Here is a 24,523-nt window from a genome sequence, read left to right as displayed (position 1 = left end):
TTCAGTTTGTTTATTAAAAAGACATGAACACTTACCACGCTACACCTTGGTCCTCCTCTCTATCTCCAGACGACATCCGTTACAGTATGGATGATTCATAGTAAAGGCTGGGTTCGTGCAGAAAACCAACAATTTACAACATTTGGAATGAGACTACCGTGATGTAAAGAATAATTAATTAATTAGAAAACTAATTGATCAGATATTAAAATATATTAAAATTAAAATTATAACTTTGTAATCTGAAGATTTTTCTTGGTGGCCCGACTTCCTAGTTAATTACATTTACATGATTAGTGTAAGAGGTGTGTAGGGAAGTCAGATGCAGGAGAGCAGAACTAGGTAATAGCCGGAGCAGTTTAATTGTAAAACCAACGGCATAACGAAATAAACAAACATGGGTACAAAACCCAACGCGCACCAGTAACATGTGCACAATAAACAAAAAACAATTCCACACAAAGCCATGGGGGGAACAGAGGGTTAAATACACAACAATAAATGAGGGAAATTGAAACCAGGTGTGAAACGGCTGAGATGCGGTCACTCTCCATTTCCACCCGAGGTGGAAATGCGGTACGCTAGGAAGGAGACGGACTGTTGGAAGAACAGACAAATCTCAGCCTTGGCGTACAGGTCATTCTCCAACAGTCGACCAAGCACTTTGCACACCAGGGACGCATGCTCGGCGCATGAAGCAGAGTATATCAGAATGTCATCAATATACACCACTACACCCTGCCCGTGCAGGTCCCTGAAAATCTCGTCTACAAACGCTTGGAAGACTGATGGAGCATTCAACAACCTGTACGGCATGACTAGGTACTCATAATGCCCTGAGGTCGTACCGAACGGCGTCTTCCACTCGTCTCCTTCCAGGATACGCACCAGGTTGTAAGCACTCCTGAGATCAAGTTTGGTGAAGAAATGTGCCCCGTGCATTGACTCAATCGCCGTGGCGAAAAGAGGTAGCGGGTAACTGTACCTCACAGTTATCTGATTAAGACCTCGATAGTCAATACACGGGCGCAGACCTCCCTCCTCCTTCTTCACAAAAAATAAAGGAGGTGGGGGAAGTGGAGGACCGAATGTACCCCTGTACCCCTGACGCAGGGATTCCGCCTGTGACAGAGGATACACGTGACTCCTGGGAAATGCAGCGTCTACCAGGAGATTTATCGCACAATCCCCCCGTCGATGGGGTGGTAATTGAGTCGCAATTGAAGGCGAGAGCCAAATCGGCATATTCAAGGGGGAATGCGCACAGTGGAGACCTGGTCTGGACTTTCCACTGTAGTAGCACCTACAGAAACGCCTAAACACTTCCCCGAGCACTCTCGCGACCACCCTTCGTAGCCACGAACAGTGGGGTCATGACAAGCTAACCAGGGTAGGCCTAGGACCACGGGAAACACAGGAGAGTCAATGAGAAAGAGACTGATTCTCTCCGTGTGACCCCCCTGCGTCACCATGCCCAAAGGAGCGGTGGCCTCCCTTATCAACTCTGACCCTAATGGTTGACTATCTAAGGTGTGAACTGGGAAGGCGTAGCCACAGGAACAATGGGGATCCCTAAACTATGGGCAAATGATCTGTCAATAAAATTCCCAGCTGCGCCTGAATCGACGAGCTCCTTATGCTGGGAATGCGGAGAAAACTCAGGAAAAGTAACAAACAAAAACAAGTGTGCAACAGAGGGCTCTGGGTGAGAATGGTGCCTTCTCACCTGTGGTGACGCCAGAGTGCCCTGCCTGCTGCCTCAACCCCCAGAGGAACCAACCCGGCACCAGCCAGCAGTGTGACCTCTGCGGCCACAGATGGTGCCCGAGACGGAACCTCCTCCGGTCTCCCTGAGCGCAGCACCTCCCAACTCCATGGGCATCGGAGCGGTGGTGCTGGGGGATGGAACCAACAGACCCCGATCTGGACTTCCGCGGGTAGCCAGCAGGTTATCCAGCCGAATGGACAGGTCCACCAGCTGGTCGAAGGTAATGGTGGTGTCCCTGCAGGCCAACTCTCGACGGACATCCTCGTGTAAACTGCAGCAATAGTTGTTGATCAGGGCCCTGTCGTTCCATCCCGCTCCAGAGGCCAGGGTCTGAAAGACCAAAGCGAACTCCTGTGCGCTCCTCGTACCCTGCAGCAGGTGGAAAAGACATTCACTCGCCGCTCTGCCCTCGGGCGGGTGGTCAAAGACCGCCCGGAAACAACGGGTGAACTCCTCAAAGTGGTCCAGCACCGCATCTCCTTCCACCCACACGGCGTTGGCCAACTCCAGGGCTTTCCCCGAGAGGCATGAGACGAGGGCGGACACCCTCTCACGGCCCGAAGGAGCCGGGTGGACGGTTGCCAGGTATAAATCCAACTGCAGCAGGAAACCCTGGCAGTGGGCAGCCGTCCCATCGTACTCCCCGGGGAGGGTAAGGCGAATCCCACTGGAACCGGGTCTAGGGGGAGTGAGTAGTGGAGGCCCCTGTTGTGCTGGGGGAGGCGCTGGAGGAACTCCCTGTCTCTCCACGTGGTCCATGGTTTGGACAATGTGGTCCAGGGTGGCGCCAAGATGGTGGATCATCGCCTCTTGCTCCAGGACGCGCTCCTCGACCCCTATACCATGGGCACCTGCTCCTCCTGACTCCATATGGGTGGTGTGGAATTCTGTAAGGGGTGCGTAACTGGTGGCAGGGAAGTCAGATGCAGGAGAGCAGAACTAGGTAATAGCCGGAGCAGTTTAATTGTAAAACCAACGGCATAACGAAATAAACAAACATGGGTACAAAACCCAATGCGCACCAGTAACATGTGCACAATAAACAATAAACAATTCCACACAAAGACATGGGGGGAACAGAGGGTTTAATACACAACAATAAATTAGGGAAATTGAAACCAGGTGTGTAGGAAAACAAGACAAAACAAATGGAAAATAAAAAATGGATTGACGATGGCTAGAAGACCGGTGACGCCGACCACCGAACACTGCCCGAACAAGGAGAGGAAACGACTTCGGTGGAAGTCGTGACAATTAGTTTAATCACGTAATAATAATTGCAGAGAATTGATTTGATAAAATAAGTCTTCACTTTAATGATGCCAAAGACACGACAAAAATCATAACTATCTTTCCTTTGCGGTAACTCAAACTGTTGTGATTATCAGCTGATAAACTTTTATGAGGTGAGTTTGTCTGGGCAGTGTCTTAACATCATCCTAAAACCTATTCTGAGCTGGGAGTTTTTTAATTCTTAAAACAGGTTTTAACAGGATTCCTAGGACCTTTTCTGAGATTCTTTGTGGATATGGGCCCAGACCCTGTTATTTCTATTGTGACTCTAGCCAATGGGTGAAAAAACAGAAACCATGCCACTTGACCAACTGGTTAATGCCTCACACCTGGATTTGTAACTGTACAAATCTTTAACATGTTATTACATCTTGTCCTTAAAAATGAAAGAACCAGGCATAGATTTCCCACAACTCTTCTTCCTCTGAGTATCTGGTTGGAGTGTCCATGCTCACCTGATCCATCAGGAATGGACCTGACGAAGGTGGGCAGCATCTTGACAGTTGCTGTGGGGTTCGTGTCCCGACCCAGTCCATTCCCCAGTTCCCTGCTGAATCGTTTCATGATGTCCATCAGCGTCTCGTCGGAGAAACGCATGGCATACAGGTACTTATCGATCTGAAAGACACCAACACATCATCATTATTGATCATTTACAACCAGTTTCTTCAAATTAATCCAGGGAGTAATTCATTCATAATTCATAACATTAAGATGATATGATCTACTTTCTCCTTAAGAGGGAACACAATGGGCTCTCAAAAGACACTAACAGTTGCAAAACATCTACTAGCTGTCCTTTGACATACTGGATCCAGTATCACGTAGAAGGCCACACCTCTAAGCCTTAATCTTGGGAGAGTGAGCTGTTCTCTCTAAAGTCTTTCCACATCTGTTCAGGGGAATGAAGGCAGAGTTGCTGAGGACAAGCAATTATTTTTGTCCTCTCTAATGGACATTCGTTTTTGGTCTATAAGTCCATACATAGCATTGTGTTTGGTCCCTTTGTACCTTTGAGAGGACATTCTGGGCTTTTCAATGATATCACATGTGTGGGGGTGTCACCTTGATATTTTTTTATTTCTGATACTTCAAAATGGCTACTATCACAATTACCATCACAATTAGCACGTTATGATATTTGATATTCAAATTGTTTCTAATAGGTAAATATCTCAGAACAGTGTACTATTTATAAAGAGCTAAATAAGAGCCTGTTAATGGCCCAGTGCAGTCAAAACCATGATTTTCCTGTATTTTATATATATTTCCACACTATGAGGTTGGAATAATACTGTGAGAGCTGTTTGAAAAGACCGCCTGAAATTTCAGCCTGTTTTGGTGACATCACCAGGTAGTAAATTGAATGAGAATGACTAATCGATCAGATATTAAAATATCGGAAGTTATATTATGAACCTTTTTGCTTTCTAAATCAACATTTTCCGAGGTACCCCGATTTCCTAGTTAATTAAGTTTACATGATTAGTTTAATCACATAATAATAATTATAAAATAACAGTCTTCACATTTAATGACAGTAAAGACACGACATATTGGTGCCCCGTGTGAATCATCTAAAATAGAATGAGGCATTTATTTTCATTCAGCCTATATAAAATTGAAAAGCAGAATGCATTTTACACTCAGATTATATTATACAGCAGGGGAGTTGTAGACAGGAAATATTGGTTGTGTGTGTGTTGCCATAGAAGTCCCGTTGTTTGCGTATCTGATGACGTCAGGGTGACTAATGAGTTGTAAAGTTAGTGATTACATTTCTAAGAGCTAGGACACGATCCTACTTATAGAAATTTGAGAAATAGAGCGATTGGCCAAACGTAGTGCTATTTCTGCCTCCCGCATTTCAGAAGCGGGTAGGCTCAGTCATTATTCATTTCTTGAGCGGGGATACAGGGCTAGCCGATTGAAATTGAGTAGATATTAGCTTAACTCACGATAATTATCTCTCTGTCTCTCGCATTTCTACGCGAGTAGACCAACGGTGCATTTCTTTGTTTACCGTGCGTTACGGTAAACATCACGAAAATCACGCAGAGAAATTGTTTGAACGTAATACGTTATAAGTAAAACCGTTTCCTTGCTGAAAGGGATCCTATGTTATGCTTGAAATTGCACAAAGTAGGATTAGCTTGCACGAGATGCTAAGCTAACAAAGGGAAAGCAGCCGTTTTGTTTTTCCTGTGTCACGATGTAATTCCCCCGCCTTGCCCGACGGAAGTCTGTCCCTTTGTACTTCCATTTGATTTCAGCTTTCCGCGATCCGTGACCCCCTGGGGCTGAAGAATCGCCAGTACGTTTCTTTAAAAAAATAATTATTTACGTTTAACAAGTAGTTACTTATGATATCCAGCCTGTCTCAACTGATTGGATATCGATGTCTCATTCAATTTAACTAAAAGGTAAAATTGCCAGATTTACCTTTTTCCAATGGACACTTAAAATAACATCCAAATGGATGGGTTTCTACAAATGAGACATTTTAAACTTTTCCACATTAACCTTGATACAGCAACGCTCTCAGGTTAATTAAAGTTTAATACCCAAATAGCCCAAATCATTAACATTGATTAAATCATTAAAATGTGCATTTGCAAAGCTCATTCAGGACTACCCAGTACTGAATGAAGTCCCGCTTCCAGTGGGAATCCCATGTGGCTTTGGCCTTAGGGACATGTGAACCTGGTGATGAATGTACCCTAACATTTCAAACGACTGTTTACACGTATGATAATCCAGACAATCTCAATTGATTGGATATCATCGTCTCATTCAGTTTAATAAGTTAAATTGTCGAAAATACCTTTTCAGGTTCTTCCAATTAAATTAGACATTTTAAACTTTCCCATATTAACCTAGATGAACTAACTTCTCAGGATAATTCCATTTTAATTCCCAGTTGCCTATACAGGTATGATTAATCATTATCATTGATTAATCAAGTAAATTAGCTTTTGCAAATTCATTCACATGCAACTCCCACATTATGATACAGTACTGATGGTTCATTAACATCTATAAATAGATTCAAATTATCTTTGCAACTTCCAAAGTATTCCAAAACCCCAAATTCTCTCCTCTCAAATGTTCTAAAAATGTGCAAGTTGGTTCCCACTCCGCCGCTAATTAGTGAAACCTCACCCATAAAAAGATTGATCTCTGACCTCAGTAGTGATACCAACCCTAACTTTGTCATTAGCAGAAAAACAGTAGAAATCACGACAAATACTCTCCAAAATCAACCATCGGGCACAGGCCTTGTGAAGGTTATCTCCTGTCCCTGATGTCTTGCCATCCATAATTGGCTTCGGTCCAATACCGCAGTGCACAGCTGAAGCACGGGCAGGACACAGTAGACTTTATGGAGAGGTGGAGAGAACTGGAGAACTGGAAAATTGATGACAAATGCAGAAAAGGGAAAAATTCTGCTAGCTATGGAACTACGTTTGAAAACTGAACAATTAAATGTAATTGCAAAAACTTATGACAACGATAGAGCACAAACTCTTCAAAAAAATTGTTTCCTACAGGAACAAAATCGTCTTCTACAGGAACAACTCCATTTAGCCAAACCTAAATACGACGAAGTCCACACAAAACTAGATCAATCTGACGAGTTATCTACAAACAGGAGCGCTCAACTTGATAACATGCATGCAGTTTTGTTAAACATTACTCAAAGTAACACTGTTCTACTCCAAATGCTGCAGACCAAAGATGATCAGTTAATGAACACAATGACTAAGTTGGAGGACAAATCAGCAGAATTCACTGAAGTTGCTGAGCAAATTAATGATGAGAGAACTCAGGTGATGAAGATGGAAATATTGATTTCTAAGCAAGCGCAGGAAATCTCATCACTGAATCTCTCGCTCCTTACTCAAGACCTCTATCTGCAAAACATGACTGATAGATTTGAGACCGAAAGGAGCCAGTGATACACTCACGTGCCTAAATTCAGTACTCTAAGCGCTCAAGTGGAATCCGCAATGCAGCAGAATACCACCCTTAATCTGGTGGAATTCCAGAACGATCACGCGCTACAGCATGACTACCCAACCAAGCAACCGGAGCCCGGCACTCAAAGGAGTGAAGACGATAGAAGGTTTCAGACTTTGCCTCCCTCATCTGTCCCTCAGTCTTCTCCTCTTGGCCATTCAGCACTGAGTAATATGGCGCCTCTTGGCCAATAAAACTAAAGCTTGGCTTCTTCTCTTGGCCTTTCGGCTCCAATTTCACACAGGATGAAGCCAACCTTCTCCGTCCACTTGACGTGGAACACCTTGACAAACTTGTCAAGAATTTCCACACCTTTGACCCCGTTCCAGGTCAGCCAAACGATACTGAGACATTCCTAGCTGACAGAGGACACATTGGAGGGCTACCTGAACGCTACAGGTTCTGACCGAGTTTACCTGTTGAAGCAAACGTCGACGAGGTTCATTTGTGTAACAGCAACACATGCTTAACGACTATACTAAACTTTCCACAGCTTTGAAATGAGAATTCAGTGTGTTTGCGACTCGCAAACACAATAGCTCACAGGAAAACACTGTCAAACAAACTCGGAATGAACACCCACAAGCTTACTATCATAGGCTTTGTTCAGCTTACTTTGGACTACTCACTGAAACAGGAATGGAAGAGCTGTTACCATTCAAAGACATGTTTCTGTCAAACATGTATCGCACCTTCATTACCTACTTGGGCCCTACAGCCAATGTTGGCTTGCCTATCTTACAACTCAGAGAACTTGCAAGCACAGCTTTTGAGGCATCAAAAGCTCGCAACGCTAAGAGCCCTGACCACACGGTTTCAGACCAGGAGCACTCATTCCAGTTAGAGGGTGCATTATCTGGTATTGGAGCACTGATAGATGATGCACAACAACGGTTTCTACTACAAAACCACAAATCCAATAACCTCTGCGGTCTAAATAATTGTAAATTAAATCGCCATTGAAACTACTACCGATACAATTGACCTGTTCGCTTCATTCCTGCACCCTACCCACACAAAAGTGTCAGAGCACAAGGGTAACAAAGGGTTAAAGGATAATCAAAACGTAGACCAATGTTCTCTGGAAGTTCCACTACGTGAAGAACTAAAGCGAGAAGAATTTGAGAAAATGGTCAAAGAGCTTCGTTAAAGCCAAGCCCACTCAAAATCCGAAAAAATAAATCTGCCTTCACCTCGGACCGAAATGACACATCACGTCGTTGCGAACGACCACTCCACTTTGTGGGGAATATGTCCACTAAACGTGAATCTAAATGGCCATACCTGGAAACAGTCCTGGAGGACTGCCTACCTTGTCATGCACTAATTGATTTGGGCGTGACGATAACGCTCATCTCTCAACCATTGTTCGATGATTTCAAAAGGGCTTTAAAGCCATCTAAACGTGGTTAATCTTGGAACTACCCATCCCGGATCCGGGAGAATTGTCATCAACTACATTAATTAGCATAGCGCAACGGTCAAAAAATATTACTAGAAAATATTAATATTCATGAAATCACATGTGAAATATAGAGAAACACATCTTAGCCTTTTGTTAATCACCCTGTCATCTCAGATTTTGAAATTATGCTTTACAGCCAAAGCAAGACAAGCGTTTGTGTAAGTTTATCGATAGCCTAGCATAGCATTATGTCCAGCTAGCAGCAGGAAGCTTGGTCACGAAAATCAGAAAAGCAAATCAAATTAATCGTTTACCTTTGATGATCTTCGGATGTTTTCACTCACGAGACTCCCAGTTAGAAAGCAAATGTTCCTTTTGTTCCATAAAGATTATTTTTATACCCAAAATACCTCCGTTTGTTGGTCACGTTATGTCGAGAAATCCACCGGAATAGCGCTCATGACAACACCCTGAAAAATGTTCCAAATTATATCCATAATATTGACAGAGACATGGCAAACATTTTTTTATAATCAATCCCCAAGGTGTTTTTCAAATATCTATTCGATAATATATCAACCGGGACAATTGGCTTTTCAGTAGGAGCGAGAGGAAAAATGACTACCTCTGTCTTTTACGCAAGAATCACTCTGAGAGCCCTCAGCTGGCCACTTACGCAATGTAGTCATTTACGCTCATTCTTCAACATAAAGGCGTGAAACTACGTCTAAAAGCTGTAGACACCTTAGGGAATACGTAGAAAAAGGAATCTGGTTGATATCCCTTTCAATGGCCAATAGGGATGCATAGGAACACAACGGTTTCAAAATAAGAGGCACTTCCTGATTGGATTTTCCTCAGGGTTTCGCCTGCAATATCTGTTCTGTTATACTCACAGACAATATTTTGACAGTTTTGGAAACTTTAGAGTGTTTTCCATCCTAAGATGTCAATTATATGCATATTCTAGCATCTGGTCCTGTGAAATAGGCCGTTTACTTTGGGAAGGTTATTTTTACAAAAATAAAAATAGTGCCCCCTTACAATCAGGAAGGGACTCTTACTTAGAAAGCTCTGCGTTCCTATGTGTCCCTATTGAGCAGTGAATGGGATATCAACCAGATTCCTTTTTCTATGGCTTCCCTAATGTATCTAGTGTCACAATACATAGTTTCAGGCTTTTATTTAGAAAAATGAGCCTGAACGACAACATTGCGTCAGTGGTCAGCTGGAGGCTCTCAGAGTGATTTGTGCGTAATAGACAAATGTGACCATTGTTTCTCTCTTTCCTACTAAGAAGCCACCTGTCCCGGTTGATATATTATCAAATAGATATTTGAAAAACACCTTGAGGATTGATGTAAAAATTTTTTGCCATGTTTCTGTCGATATTATGGATCTAATTTGGAATATTTTTCGGCGTTGTCGTGACCGCAGTTTCCAGTGGATTTCTCAACCAAACGTTAAGTACAAACGGACGTATTTCGGCTATAAAAATCATATTTATGGGACAAAATTAACATTTGCTGTCTAACTGGGAGTCTCGTGAGTGAAAACATCCAAAGCTCATCAAAGGTAAACGATTTAATTTGATTGCTTTTTTGATTTTTGTGACCAAGCTGCCTGCTGCTAGCTAGGCACAATGCTATGCTAGGCTATCGATAAACTTACACAAATGCTTGTCTTGCTTTGGCTGTAAAGCATCATTTTGAAATCTGAGATGACAGGGTGATTAACAAAAGGCTAAGCTGTGTTTCAATATATTTCACTTGTGATTTCATGAATATGAATATTTTCTAGTAATATTTTTTTTATTTTGCATTATGCTAATTAGTGTCAGTTGATGACAATTCTCCCGGATCCGGGAGAAGGAGTTCCAAGAGGTTAATTAAACAATATTTCTACTGTGGGAATGGTCCGTGGATACTTAAGGCACAGTCATGTTGAGTGTGTTTCATTTGATGATGAAGGACAGGAAACACACATAACTGTACCTCTGAATGCGTACATTTCTCAATTATGGGGTTTGCATCTAATTATTGTATAAAATTAACGAGTTAAGATTAAACTATTTGTGAAATTATGTAATGGGATGTTAACCTTTAAAATGAGAGAATTGTCTTCAATGTAAAGTTTAACTAGTCAGTGGCCACGCCCCAGTCAGGTCAGCCATTACATCAGGTATCATAGAACCGCCCTTTTCTCTGAAATGTATAAAACCACCCTTGACGAAATGTACATTTCAAGTCAAAGAGACCCACGGTAAGCCGGACATCTCGATTGGTTAAGACCACACAAACCATAAGACTAGAAAACCATCCCACATGGAGCATTGGCTAGACGACACAAATTACTAGTCTGCAGCTAGAAATTACGTAAACCTAGAACGAGAATACCGACAACATTTCTGAATGGTACTCTGAAGTATCCATTCTACAACCACAAAAGACTTTGTGACTTCAAAGAAAGTTAACCAGAGACTGATGAATCCTACTGTCACGTTCGTTGAAAGGAGTAGACCAAGGCGCAGCGTGAATAGACTTCCACATATTTTAATAAACTGAAACTCACCAAAACAAAACAATAAAGCACAAAACGAAACGTGAAGCTACTGGTGTGCACTCAGGCAACTACATGTAGACAAGATCCCACGAATACCAATGGGGAAACGGCTACCTAAATAAAATATGATCCCCCAATCAGAGACAACGATAAACAGCTGCCTCTGATTGGGAACCATATCAGGCATACATATAGACATACATTTCATCTAGATGACCCACCCAAGTCACTATCACGCCCCAACCAACACAGAGAATAAACAGCTTACTATGGTCAGGGCGTGACACCTACAGGACATTCAAGGATTCCAACAATGACATACGGGCGTAAATATATATACATTGCAATTATTCTCAAATGAGCAGCCGTTCATGTGCAAAGGATTACCATTTCAATGAATATAATTATAGACTGTGTATAATGAATCCATATTGTCTTTTCCGTTCTTTCTCAGTCCCACTCCTTTCCTTTTGTCTACCAAGCTGTCATATCGGCTTAGTCCACTAGGGACTTTTTTTTATCATTGTTAGAAACCCATATCTACAGTTTTTTCTGTTATGTATTTCTGTGATTAGTCAGTTAGATAATAAATAAATAATTAAACCAATTTGTATATAACTGATTCATAATTTATGCTGGAGTTTGTGCAGATAACCAAGAATTTTACGACATTTGGAATGAGACTAACAGGGTAATAATAATACATTGATGAGAATGACTAATCGATCAGATATTAAAATATCTGAAGAGTTATATTCTGAAAATTATAGCTCTGTAAATCACATTTTCCATGGTGCCCCAACTTCCTAGTTAATTAAGTTGACATTATTAGTTTAATCACGTAATAACAATTACATAGAGAATTGATTTGATAAAACAAGTCTTCACATTTAATGACAGTAAAGACACAACAATGTATATATATATAAGCACAGTGCATTCTGAAAGTATTCAGACCCCTTGACTTTTTCCACATTTTCACACGTTACAGCCTTATTCTAAAACATAGTATATAGTTTCCCCCTCATCAATCTACACACAATACCCCATAATGACGAAGCAAAGAGGTTTTTAGATATGTTTGCTAAATTATACAAATAAAATATTCAGACCCTTTACTCAGTGGTAAGCATTTCACTATAAGGTTGTATTTGGCACATGTGACTAATCAAATTTGATTTGATTTTGATTTGATTACATTTATCACAAGGATATAGGATTACCAGCTACAGTATGTTCTTGCTAACTGTTATTTAGGCACATTTGCCACTAACACACCCTAGCTAGTAGTCCTGCAACAGCCGGGAAAGGAGGTATTGAGCATTTTCAACATGTGCATTCTCAAAGTTTGCATTCCTTTCTCTCTCAACAATGATAGAGAGAAATTATTACAGCAAGGGCCTCCAGGAAGCGGGTTGGAGCAATATCATTTGAAGGCTGAAACCTAACTCAGGAGGCGGGTAGTGGTAGATGCTCCTGAACTGCCCCCTCACAAGGTTAGAGCTAAACACACCCTACACATTCAGTCGCAACAGACATGGAAAAACCCAGGGCCCACTGCTCAGGGCAGGCTACATCCTGGTTTCAAGGGCATTGCAGTGTTACAAACAAGATGCCTGACCTGTAGATGCTGCTGCATGCTATCACAAGACAGGGAAATGTAAGCCTGAGAGTGAATCTACCAGCTTCAAGACAGTCAATAAGCACAGGGCTTCAGATTGTGTCACTTGTTGTCACATGGCCCTGAGCTCTGTGCCTCAAAGCTGTCCTATTTTTGGAAGGTAGTTAACAACAGCTCTGCTCACTGTAGCCACATTCCTACAGGGCACTCACCTTTTTGACTTTGTCATCCTTCAACTCTGTGAAGTAGTAGGCCAGAAGCTGTGCTGCGATCATCCTGTCCACCGATGTGGTGAAAGAATAAACGGAGAGCTAAAAAAAAAGGGAAATCCCTGTAGTCCCCTCTCCCTGGTGAGGAGGTTTAAAAAAGATCCCAGTTTCAGTCCAAACAAAGCTAGAGAAATGGGTCATGTATGGGGCTCGCAACACTCTCCCCCTGGTTCCCAGGAAGTCAGACTACATGGAGTAATTTTAGCTTGAATGCAGATACAGGCAGCAGGAGAGCTGGGATGGGGACTGGTTTAAGCCCTGCCTACTGCCGGTCCTCTGATTGGCTAAGCTGCTGAAGCCAGGGCCTCCTGCGCAGAACCCAGTTGACAGGATGACTGGCTGCCTGTTACACACACTCTCCTTCACTGGGGTGGTGGAGGAAATGAGGAAGTAGAGGAGGCAGAGAAGGAAGGGATAGAGAACTGGTCTTGATCCTTTTTTTACTGTGCAAAATAGGAAACAAACAGGCATGTTCATCACATTACTGTGGTGATGGATCATCTGGGTTAAACTGTAGGCAGAGAGAGGGGTTACACATTCATCACGCTGCATTTTGCTACACTCACAATAACATCTGCTAAATATGTGTATGTGACCAATCAAATTTTATTTTATTTTATTTGTGATGGCTCATAGGGGTTAAAGAGTAGGCAGAGAGAGGGGTTACACGTTCATCGCATTGCTGTGGTGATGGATCATAGGGGTTAAAGAGTTGGCAGTGAGAGGGGTTACACATTCATCGCATTGCTGTGGTGATGGCTCATAGGGGTTAAAGAGTAGGCAAAGAGAGGGGTTAGATTACAATTACTAATTATTGTCCTTGCTTTTTGGTTGGGCCTGGGTCACTCAAGTGTCCTTTCACCTCTGAAGGGCTTTTTCTAAGGGGGTCACTGCAGCTTGTCAGGGAGCTCATTTTACTGACTAATACTTATGTTGAATTCCTTTAATCTCGACTATGTTGCCGCGGTCTGTTAACTCACTACTGCCTACAATGGTCAGTTTTACAAGCTGCTTGAAGGAAATTTATCACAGCGTTGTAAAGGTTTAGTGCTGTTAGTGACACCAAAGATGAGGGGATTTGGACAGGCATTCTGTGAGAATCAATGGGGAGCATTAGGAGAACAGGTATTACCCCCAGGGATACAATCCAGAGGATATTTTTGTTTGTCTTCATTCTTGACTATTTGAAACATACTATGACTTTGCCCTCAATTGGAATTTGCCAGTCGAGTGGACTACATTATTTGTAGATGTGTCTCATTATTTTTAAATTATTTGGTGCCACAAACATTTAATCCTCAATCTACCCACTGTCACTAGAATAGTGCTTAGAGGTCCAGTTGTGTTGCAAAGTCACAGAAACGGACTATATGACCACTACAAATTGATAACATGTTTATTTACAGTAATGTACTTTTAAACCAAAGTTTAGTTGGAATTTAGCTGCCTGTAAGTTACTGCCAAATTCACCACAACCCCTTTACAGTGTATGATATTCCATCAATACTAATAAAACAGGTTAATAATTCAAAATGTCAAAACTCTGTATTACCCACGTATAGTATACAATAGAGTCTGAGAGGGAGTGATTCTTATACATTGGATATGCATGCACAGACACAACCAATAAACACAGACTTTACAAACATAAAGCAATTTCCTGTCAGTGACAGATTTGGTTACAATCACCATGGGGACAACATAGAGTATAGGATGTTTACACAGTAGATAACAGAGGAAATGTTCCCCCAAAGAGCTGGGATAAGTAGGAATTCACACTGAGCAATATAATATGATTTTGATCATGTGCACTGCATGAAACACATTTTATGAGTTGATCATTCAAATATAATTTTATTGCCAGATATAAATTGAACAGTTTTGGCATTGGTGGGGAGAAGATTACAATAATATGTGTTTGGGTGTATGCCCTGTTCTGTATGCCCTGTTCTGTATGCCCTATGCTGTGGAATAGTTTTGATTATAAACTGGGTGGTTCGAGCCCTGAATGCTGATTGGCTGAAAGCCATGGTATATCAGACCGTACACCATGGGTATGACAAAACATTTATTTTACGGTTCTGATTACATTCGTAACCAGTTTATAATAGCAATAAGGCACCTCAGGGGTTTGTGATATATGGCCAATATTCCATGGCTAAGGGCTGTGTCCAGGCAAAAGAACAGCCCTTAGCCGCGGTATATTAACCATATATCACAAAACATCAACAAAACATCTTCAGCCCTGGGCATAAGTGACATAAGCGGTTACTTAGGACCCCTGGCCGCTAGATGGCCTATGACCCCTAAAAAATCGCATAGCGGTTGTTTTGGCAGTGTCTTAGGTGGAACTGCGTTAGAGCTGTAAAATCCACAACTGCTCCTGGCATAAAACCTAAAGCGGACATTCCCATCGGCTGCATGGAGTAGCGTTAAGAGAAATCCCATGCAGCCTTGTTACAAGTTTGAACACTGGAATGTGAGATATAATCTACACCTCGATTAGTCTGATAGAAATCCTCCTTATTTAGTTTAATGATTTTCAATTTGAACGTCATTATTTCTATATAGCCTACACTTTCTTGTTCCGAACTTCTAACGTGAGTGGGACAGGTGTGGCTTCGTGACAATGATCAAGAGCAGCTGCTAACCAATTTTGTCAGCACCAACGCAGTTACACCTGCGACACCACCAAAACATCAATTATGCGGGAGTTGGCTATCGCTGGTCAACATTTGATTTGATTGAATCTAGGCCTTAGAATAGTAGAACACACAAGGCGCAATTTCTAAATTTGTTTTTTCATCAGCGATTTTCCTTTTGTTATGTCAGTCACTAACAGTCACTCAATTAGCCCATGTCAGCTCACATGTTTTAGACTGGTAAGTTATTCTAGCCAGCTATCTAAACTTGTAGTAATCATGGCTGATTTACCAACCGGGCATGAAGGTGACATACCAGGTGACATACCCTGACCTCCAGGGGGCCCTCACAGATGTTTTTGTTACTCTCATTCAGATATAATAATGGCATAAATCATGGCAAAATGTGAAGAATTTAAAGGAAGTTAGCTTGAACTCTTGTGTGGTGTTCGTTTCTGTGGGACCCATTTTCAATGATTACTAAAAGAAAAATGATACAATGAATTATTTTTTCACCCTGAACCTCATTGGCCTTGGCTCATTTTCTGTCAAGAACATGTAAAAGAACACATTTTCTTTGAGTTCACATTGTGCACCCCTCTACACGTTTATATAACATATGTGGTGTTCGGGTCCACTGGACCCGAGGGTAACTGTGGAAAAGTGTGTGTGTGTGTTGGGGGAGGGGCACAATAAATAAATATCTCCTTACCACAATCAATCAGTATGGCAAAAGTAATCTCTGCTCAGAGGGCCTTAGAAGTCATTTTTGCAGACAGAAAACTACTGTCTTCCACTTTGGAAGATAAAGAATTTTCCAAATATGAGGATTGTGTCTCTGTTAATTCAGAGTCTGACAGTGAGTTGGAAGAAGTGAATGAGATTGACCCTCAGCCAGCCCCAGGACCAGCCCGTCAGCAGCTAGCCCCAGGAACCGTCAGCAACCAGCTCATCAACAGCCTGCCTGAGGAGAAATAGGGATGTCAAAAATGTTTGAAATGTAATGGTCTTCTTGCCCAAGGAATGAGCCACTACGCATGGCTGCCAATGTGATAAGGATGCAACCAGGGCCAACGCGGATGGTGGTTACTCATGTGCAGGACATTGTCTTCTTTTGAACTGTTAATCCCAGACACCATCCAGAAAATCATTCTGGACTGCACTAATTTGGAGGGAAGGTGTGTTTTTGGAATGAGATGGACCAAACTCATTTACATGCATACTTTGGGGTTCTTAGCCTTGATGGTGTTTTAAGATCCAATGGGGAATCCACAGTATCACTGTGGGATGCAGAAACTGGCAGAGAGCTTTTCAGTGAAACAATGTCTCTGGAAAACTTCCACGTTATTTCCAGGATTACCCACTTCGACAACCGAGACACCAGACCAGTTCGGCGGCAGAGAGACAAGCTGGCTGCAATCAGGTCAGTGTGGGACAAGTCCCCTGTTTTACAATCCTGGGCCCAAAGTTACTGTTGATGAGCAGCTTATGTGATTTAGGGGCCGCTGCCCCTTCAGGCAGAACATACCATCTAAACCCACAAAATATGAAATCAGATCTGGGCTGCCTGTGATGCTGCTTCATCATAAACTCAGCAAAAAATAACTGTCCTCTCACTGTCAACTGCATTTATTTTCAGCAAACTTAACATGTGTAAATATTTGTATGAACATAACAAGATTCAATAACTGAGACATAAACTAAACAAGTTCCACAGACATGTGACTAACAGAAATGGAATCATGTGTTCCTGAACAAAGAGGGGGTCAAAATAAAAACTAACAGTCAGTGTGGCCACCAGCTGCATTAAGTACTGCAGTGCATCTCCTCCTCATGGACTGCACCATATTTTCCAGTTCTTGCTGTGAGATGTTACTCCACTCTTCCACCAAGGCACCTGCAAGCTCCCAGACATTTCTGGGGGGAATGGCCCTAGCCCTCTTCTTGCAGGAAATTACGCACAGAACGAACAGTACGGCTGGTGACATTGTCATGCTGGGGGGTCATGTCAGGATGAGCCTGCAAGAAGGGTACCACATGAGGGAGGAGGATGTAATGCACAGCGGTGAGATTGCCCACCCTGTAACACACAGCGGTGAGATTGCCTGCAATGACAACAAGCTCAGTCTGATGATGCTGTGACACACCACCCCAGACCATGACGGACTCTCCACCTCCAAATCAATCCCTCTCCAGAGTACAGGCCACGGTGTAACGCTAATTCCTTCGACGATAAACGCGAATCCGATCATCACCCCTGGTGAGACAAAACCGCGACTTGTCAGTGAAGAGCACTTTTTGCCAGCCCTGTCTGGTCCAGCGACGGTGGGTTTGTGCCCATAGGCGACTTTGTTGCCGGTGATGTCTGGTGAGGACTTGCCTTACAACAGGCCTACAAGCCCTCAGTCCAGCCTCTCTCAGCCTATTTGCGGACAGTCTGAGCACTGATGGAGGGATTGTGCGTTCCTGGTGTAAGTCGGGCAGTTGTTGTCCTGTACCTGTCCCGCAGGTGTGATTTTCGGATGCAGCGATCCTGTGCAGGTGTTGTTAGACGTGGTCTGCCACTGCGAGGACGATCAGCTGTACATCCTGTCTACCTGTAGCACTGTCTTAGGTGTCTCACAGTACGCACATTGCAATTTATTGCCTTGGTCACATCTGCAGTCCTCATGCCTCCTTGCAGCATGCTTAAGGCACGTTCACACAGATGAGCAAGGACCCTGGTCATCTTATTTTTGGTGTTTTTCAGAGTCAGTAGAAAGGCCTCTTTAGTGTCCTAATGTTACGGTGCGTGAATGAGGACCCAAAAGCGAATTAACGTAAACAGAGCTTCTTTAATTACAAAACATAGGTAGGCTCAGATGGACCGGCAGATTCCGCCAGGACAGGACAAGGTTGCAGCAAACATGACGATAGTCTGGTTCAGGCATGAATAACACAAACAAGAATCCGACAAAGACAGGAACAAAAACAGAGAGAGATATAGAGGACTAATCAGAGGGAAAAAGGGAACAGGTGGGAAAAGGGGTGACGAGGTAGTTAGGAGGAGACAAGGAACAGCTGGGGGAAAGAGGGGGAGAAAAGGTAACCTAAAACGACCAGCAGAGGGAGACAGGGTGAAGGGAAAGGACAGAAACAAGACACAACATGACAATACATGACAGTACCCCCCCACTCACCGAGCGCCTCCTGGCGCACTCGAGGAGGAAACCTGGCGGCAACGGAGGAAATCATCGATCAGCGCACGGTCTAGCACGTCCCGAGAGGGAACCCAACTCCTCTCCTCAGGACCGTACCCCTCCCAATCTACTAGGTACTGATGACCACGGCCCCGAGGACGCATGTCCAAAATCCTACGGACCCTGTAGATGGGTGCGCCCTCGACAAGGATGGGGGGGGGGGGGGAAGACGAGCGGGGGCGCGAAGAACGGGCTTGACACAGGAGACATGGAAGACCGGGTGGACGCGACGAAGATATCGCGGAAGAAGAAGTCGCACTGCGACAGGATTAATGATCTGAGAGATACGGAAAGGACCAATGAACCGCGGGGTCAACTTGCGAGAAGCGGTCTTGAGGGGAAGGTTCTGAGTGGAGAGCCAAACTCTCTGACCGCGACAATATCTAGGACTCTTAGTTCTACGCTTATTAGCAGCTCTCACAGTCTGCGCCCTATAACGGCAAAGTGCAGACCTGACCCTCTTCCAGGTGTGCTCGCAACGTTGGACAAAAGCCTGAGCGGAGGGGACGCTGGACTCGGCGAACTGAGATGAGAACAGCGGAGGCTGGTACCCGAGGCTACTCTGAAAAGGAGATAGCCCGGTCGCAGACGAAGGAAGCGAGTTGTGGGCGTATTCTGCCCAGGGGAGCTGTTCTGACCAAGACGCAGGGTTGCGAAAAGAAAGACTGCGTAAGATGCGACCAATAGTCTGATTGGCCCGTTCTGCTTGACCGTTAGACTGGGGGTGAAAGCCGGAAGAGAGACTGACGGAAGCCCCAATCAAACGGCAAAACTCCCTCCAAAATTGAGACGTGAATTGCGGACCTCTGTCCGAAACGACGTCTGACGGAAGGCCATGAATTCTGAAAACATTCTCGATGATGATTTGTGCCGTCTCTTTAGCAGAAGGAAGCTTAGCAAGGGGAATAAAATGAGCCGCCTTAGAGAACCTGTCGACAACCGTAAGAATAACAGTCTTCCCCGCTGACGAAGGCAGTCCGGTGACAAAATCTAAGGCGATGTGAGACCACGGTCGAGAGGGAATGGGAAGCGGCCTGAGACGGCCGGCAGGAGGGGAGTTACCGGACTTAGTCTGCGCGCAGACCGAACAAGCAGCCACGAAGCGACGCGTGTCATGCTCCCGGGTGGGCCACCAAAAACGCTGGCGAATGGAAGCAAGCGTACCCCGAACGCCAGGGTGGCCGGCTAACTTGGCAGAGTGAGCCCACTGAAGAACGGCCAGACGAGTAGGGACGGGAACGAAAAGAAGGTTCCTAGGACAAGCGCGCGGCGACGGAGTTTGAGTGAGTGCTTGCTTTACCTGCCTCTCAATTCCCCAGACAGTCAACCCGACAACACGCCCCTCAGGGAGAATCCCCTCGGGGTCAGTGGAGGCTACTGAAGAACTGAAGAGACGAGATAAAGCATCAGGCTTGGTGTTCTTAGAGCCCGGACGATAAGAAATCACGAACTCGAAACGAGCGAAAAACAGCGCCCAGCGCGCCTGACGCGCATTAAGTCGTTTGGCAGAACGGATGTACTCAAGGTTCCTATGGTCAGTCCAAACGACAAAAGGAACGTTCGCCCCCTCCAACCACTGTCGCCATTCGCCTAGGGCTAAGCGGATGGCGAGCAGTTCGCGGTTTCCCACATCATAGTTACGTTCCGACGGCGACAGGCAATGAGAAAAATACGCGCAAGGGTGGACCTTGTCGTCAGAGAGGGAGCGCTGAGAAAGAATGGCTCCCACGCCCACCTCTGACGCGTCAACCTCGACAACGAACTGTCTAGTGACGTCAGGTGTAACAAGGATAGGTGCGGATGTAAAACGATTCTTGAGGAGATCAAAAGCTCCCTGGGCGGAAACGGACCACTTAAAGCACGTCTTGACAGAAGTAAGGGCTGTGAGAGGAGCTGCCACCTGACCGAAATTACGGATGAAACGACGATAGAAGTTCGCGAAGCCGAGAAAGCGCTGCAGCTCGACGCGTGACTTAGGGACGGGCCAATCAATGACAGCTTGGACCTTAGCGGGATCCATCTTAATGCCTTCAGCGGAAATAACAGAACCGAGAAATGTGACGGAGGAGGCGTGAAAGGAGCACTTCTCAGCCTTCACAAAAAGACAATTCTCTAAAAGGCGCTGGAGGACACGTCGAACGTGCTGAACATGAATCTGGAGTGACGGTGAAAAAAATCAGGATATCGTCAAGGTAAACGAAAACAAAGATGTTCAGCATGTCTCTCAGGACATCATTGACTAATGCCTGAAAGACAGCTGGAGCGTTAGCGAGGCCGAAAGGAAGAACCCGGTATTCAAAGTGCCCTAACGGAGTGTTAAACGCCGTCTTCCACTCGTCCCCCTCCCTGATGCGCACGAGATGGTAAGCGTTACGAAGGTCCAACTTAGTGAAAAACCTGGCTCCCTGCAGGATCTCGAAGGCTGAAGACATAAGAGGAAGCGGATAACGATTCTTCACTGTTATGTCATTCAGCCCTCGATAATCTATGCAGGGGCGCAGGGACCCGTCCTTCTTCTTAACAAAAAAAAACCCCGCTCCGGCGGGAGAGGAGGAGGGGACTATGGTACCGGCGGCAAGAGCTACAGACAAATAATCTTCGAGAGCCTTACGTTCGGGAGCCGACAGAGAGTATAGTCTACCCCGGGGGGGAGTGGTTCCCGGAAGGAGATCAATACTACAATCATACGACCGGTGTGGAGGAAGAGAGGTGGCCCTGGACCGACTGAACACCGTGCGCAGATCGTGATATTCCTCCGGCACCCCTGTCAAATCACCAGGCTCCTCCTGTGAAGAAGAGACAGAGGAAACAGGAGGGATAGCAGACATTAAACATTTCACATGACAAGAGACGTTCCAGGAGAGGATAGAATTACTAGACCAATTAATGGAAGGATTATGACAAACTAGCCAGGGATGGCCCAAAACAACAGGTGTAAAAGGTGAACGAAAAATTAAAAAAGAAATGGTTTCGCTATGATTACCAGAAACAGTGAGGGTTAAAGGTAGCGTCTCACGCTGAATCCTGGGGAGAGGACTACCATCCAGGGCGAACAAGGCCGTGGACTCCCTTAACTGTCTGAGAGGAATGTCATGTTCCCGAGCCCAGGTCTCGTCCATAAAACAGCCCTCCGCCCCAGAGTCTATTAAGGCACTGCAGGAAGCTGACGAACCGGTCCAGCGTAGATGGACCGACAAGGTAGTGCAGGATCTTGAAGGAGAGACAGGAGTAGTAGCGCTCACCAGTAGCCCTCCGCTTACTGATGAGCTCTGGCTTTTACTGGACATGAAGTGACAAAATGACCAGCAGAACCGCAATAGAGACAGAGGCGGTTGGTGATTCTCCGTTCCCTCTCCTTAGTCGAGATGCGGATACCTCCCAGCTGCATAGGCTCAGCACCCGAGCCGGCAGAGGAAGATGGTAGTGATGCGGAGAGGGGGGCAACGGAGAACGCGAGCTCCTTTCCACGAGCTCGGTGACGAAGATCAACCCGTCGCTCAATGCGAATAGCGAGTTCAATCAAGGAATCCACGCTGGAAGGAACCTCCCGGGAGAGAATCTCATCCTTTACCTCTGCGCGGAGACCCTCCAGAAAACGAGCGAGCAAAGCCGGCTCGTTCCAGCCACTGGAGGCAGCAAGAGTGCGAAACTCAATAGAGTAGTCTGTTATGGATCGATTACCTTGACATAGGGAAGACAGGACCCTGGAAGCCTCCTCCCCAAAAACAAATCGATCAAAATCCCGTATCATCTCCTCCTTAAAGTCCTGATACTGGTTAGTACACTCAGCCCTTGCCTCCCAGATTGCCGTGCCCCACTCACGAGCCCGTCCCGTCATTACATAAACACACACACAATAGGTCATACATTGGTTACTGACATGATACAAATAAGAAGTCCCTAGTGGACAATACCGATATGACAGCTTGGTACACAAAGAGCGGGAAAGAGCGGGAAACTCAGTGGACCCACTGTAATACAGTTCATAACGTTCATTGTAAATATGGATATTTAGCACCCTAACAACTGCTCATTGGGATTTTAGAAATGCAATGTACATATTTACGAGTGTATGCCTTTGTTGTCCCTCTCTGTGATCGCCGGTCCATCTGCTGGATAGATTGTCGACAGAAAGTCTCTGGTTTGTCCACCAGAGATCAAAGTCTTCCGTAGTTGTAGGTTGTTATAATGGATATGTCAGAGTACCATTCGGTCGGTCGACCGGTTGCGTTTACCAGACTAAAGTACTTATACAGCTGCAGCCTGAAAAATTGTTCTTTAGTTTTTCGATTTCTTAGCCATTTCAACGTGGGAATGATCGCCACGTTCTCTGGTCTTGTCCTTTGGTAGAGTTGTCAACCATTTCAACATGTAGCGATAGCTTTCATGTTTTCTGGTCTCTAGTGTAGTTTGAACAACTTCACACACCAGCCTCATCCGGCATGTTTTGGTCTAGAGGTATAGCCATTTCAACATGAGGACCCTGTCCCGGGGGTTAGCTTGACTATATTTAAATCGCCAACCATTTAAACATGTAGCGACAGCTCCATGTTTTCTGATCTAATGTAAATTTTGTCGGGAGTCCTATATAAGCACTCGCCTTGGAGGGCGGTTCCATGACATTTGGGTATAATGTCTGTGCTCACGGGGGCGTGGCCACTGACTAGTTAGAACTTTATATGAAAAACCATACTCTCATTTAGAAGGCAAACATCACATTTCATCTTTTCAAAAGTAGTCAAACTTAATCGTTCATTTTATACAACATTCAGGTGCAAACCCCATAATTGAGAAGTGTATACAAACAAATAAACAGTAATGTGTGTCTCCTGTCCCCAAATGAAACAAACTTGACATGACTGCTCCTTAATGTCCACGGACCACTCCAACTGGTTAGAATACAGAAATACAGTGCCTTGCGAAAGTATTCGGCCCCCTTGAACTTTGCGACCTTTTGCCACATTTCAGGCTTCAAACATAAAGATATAAAACTGTATTTTTTTGTGAAGAATCAACAACAAGTGGGACACAATCATGAAGTGGAACGACATTTATTGGATATTTCAAACTTTTTTAACAAATCAAAAACTGACAAATTGGGCGTGCAAAGTATTCAGCCCCCTTAAGTTAATACTTTGTAGCGCCACCTTTTGCTGCGATTACAGCTGTAAGTCGCTTGGGGTATGTCTCTATCAGTTTTGCACATCGAGAGACTGAAATTTTTTCCCATTCCTCCTTGCAAAACAGCTCGAGCTCAGTGAGGTTGGATGGAGAGCATTTGTGAACAGCAGTTTTCAGTTCTTTCCACAGATTCTCGATTGGATTCAGGTCTGGACTTTGACTTGGCCATTCTAACACCTGGATATGTTTATTTTTGAACCATTCCATTGTAGATTTTGCTTTATGTTTTGGATCATTGTCTTGTTGGAAGACAAATCTCCGTCCCAGTCTCAGGTCTTTTGCAGACTCCATCAGGTTTTCTTCCAGAATGGTCCTGTATTTGGCTCCATCCATTTTCCCATCAATTTTAACCATCTTCCCTGTCCCTGCTGAAGAAAAGCAGGCCCAAACCATGATGCTGCCACCACCATGTTTGACAGTGGGGATGGTGTGTTCAGCTGTGTTGCTTTTACGCCAAACATAACATTTTGCATTGTTGCCAAAAAGTTCAATTTTGGTTTCATCTGACCAGAGCACCTTCTTC

At 44.4% G+C, this 24,523-nt stretch overlaps 1 protein-coding gene across 1 annotated transcript in view; it reads right to left on the bottom strand.

Annotated features, from left to right (window-relative positions):
• hk1 (hexokinase 1) overlaps window positions 1–13,229 on the bottom strand; it is a 41,726-nt gene extending 28,497 nt beyond the window's left edge. Inside the window, exons 1-2 of the mRNA XM_021580980.3 lie at window positions 12,882–13,229; window positions 3,517–3,679 (exon numbers count right to left, since the gene is read on the bottom strand). Coding sequence (XP_021436655.2) covers window positions 3,517–3,679; window positions 12,882–12,944 — 226 coding nt within the window. The 5' untranslated portion in view covers window positions 12,945–13,229. The remainder of the gene's footprint in view (window positions 1–3,516; window positions 3,680–12,881) is intronic.
• Between the last annotated feature and the right edge of the window lie 11,294 nt (window positions 13,230–24,523).

This window comes from Oncorhynchus mykiss, chromosome 23 (genome assembly GCF_057628025.1).
Source record: "Oncorhynchus mykiss isolate SJ-2025 chromosome 23, ASM5762802v1, whole genome shotgun sequence".
Taxonomy (NCBI): domain Eukaryota; kingdom Metazoa; phylum Chordata; class Actinopteri; order Salmoniformes; family Salmonidae; genus Oncorhynchus; species Oncorhynchus mykiss.
The sequence above is the reverse complement of the archived record's forward strand: the minus strand, read 5'-3'. Positions and strand labels throughout refer to the sequence as shown.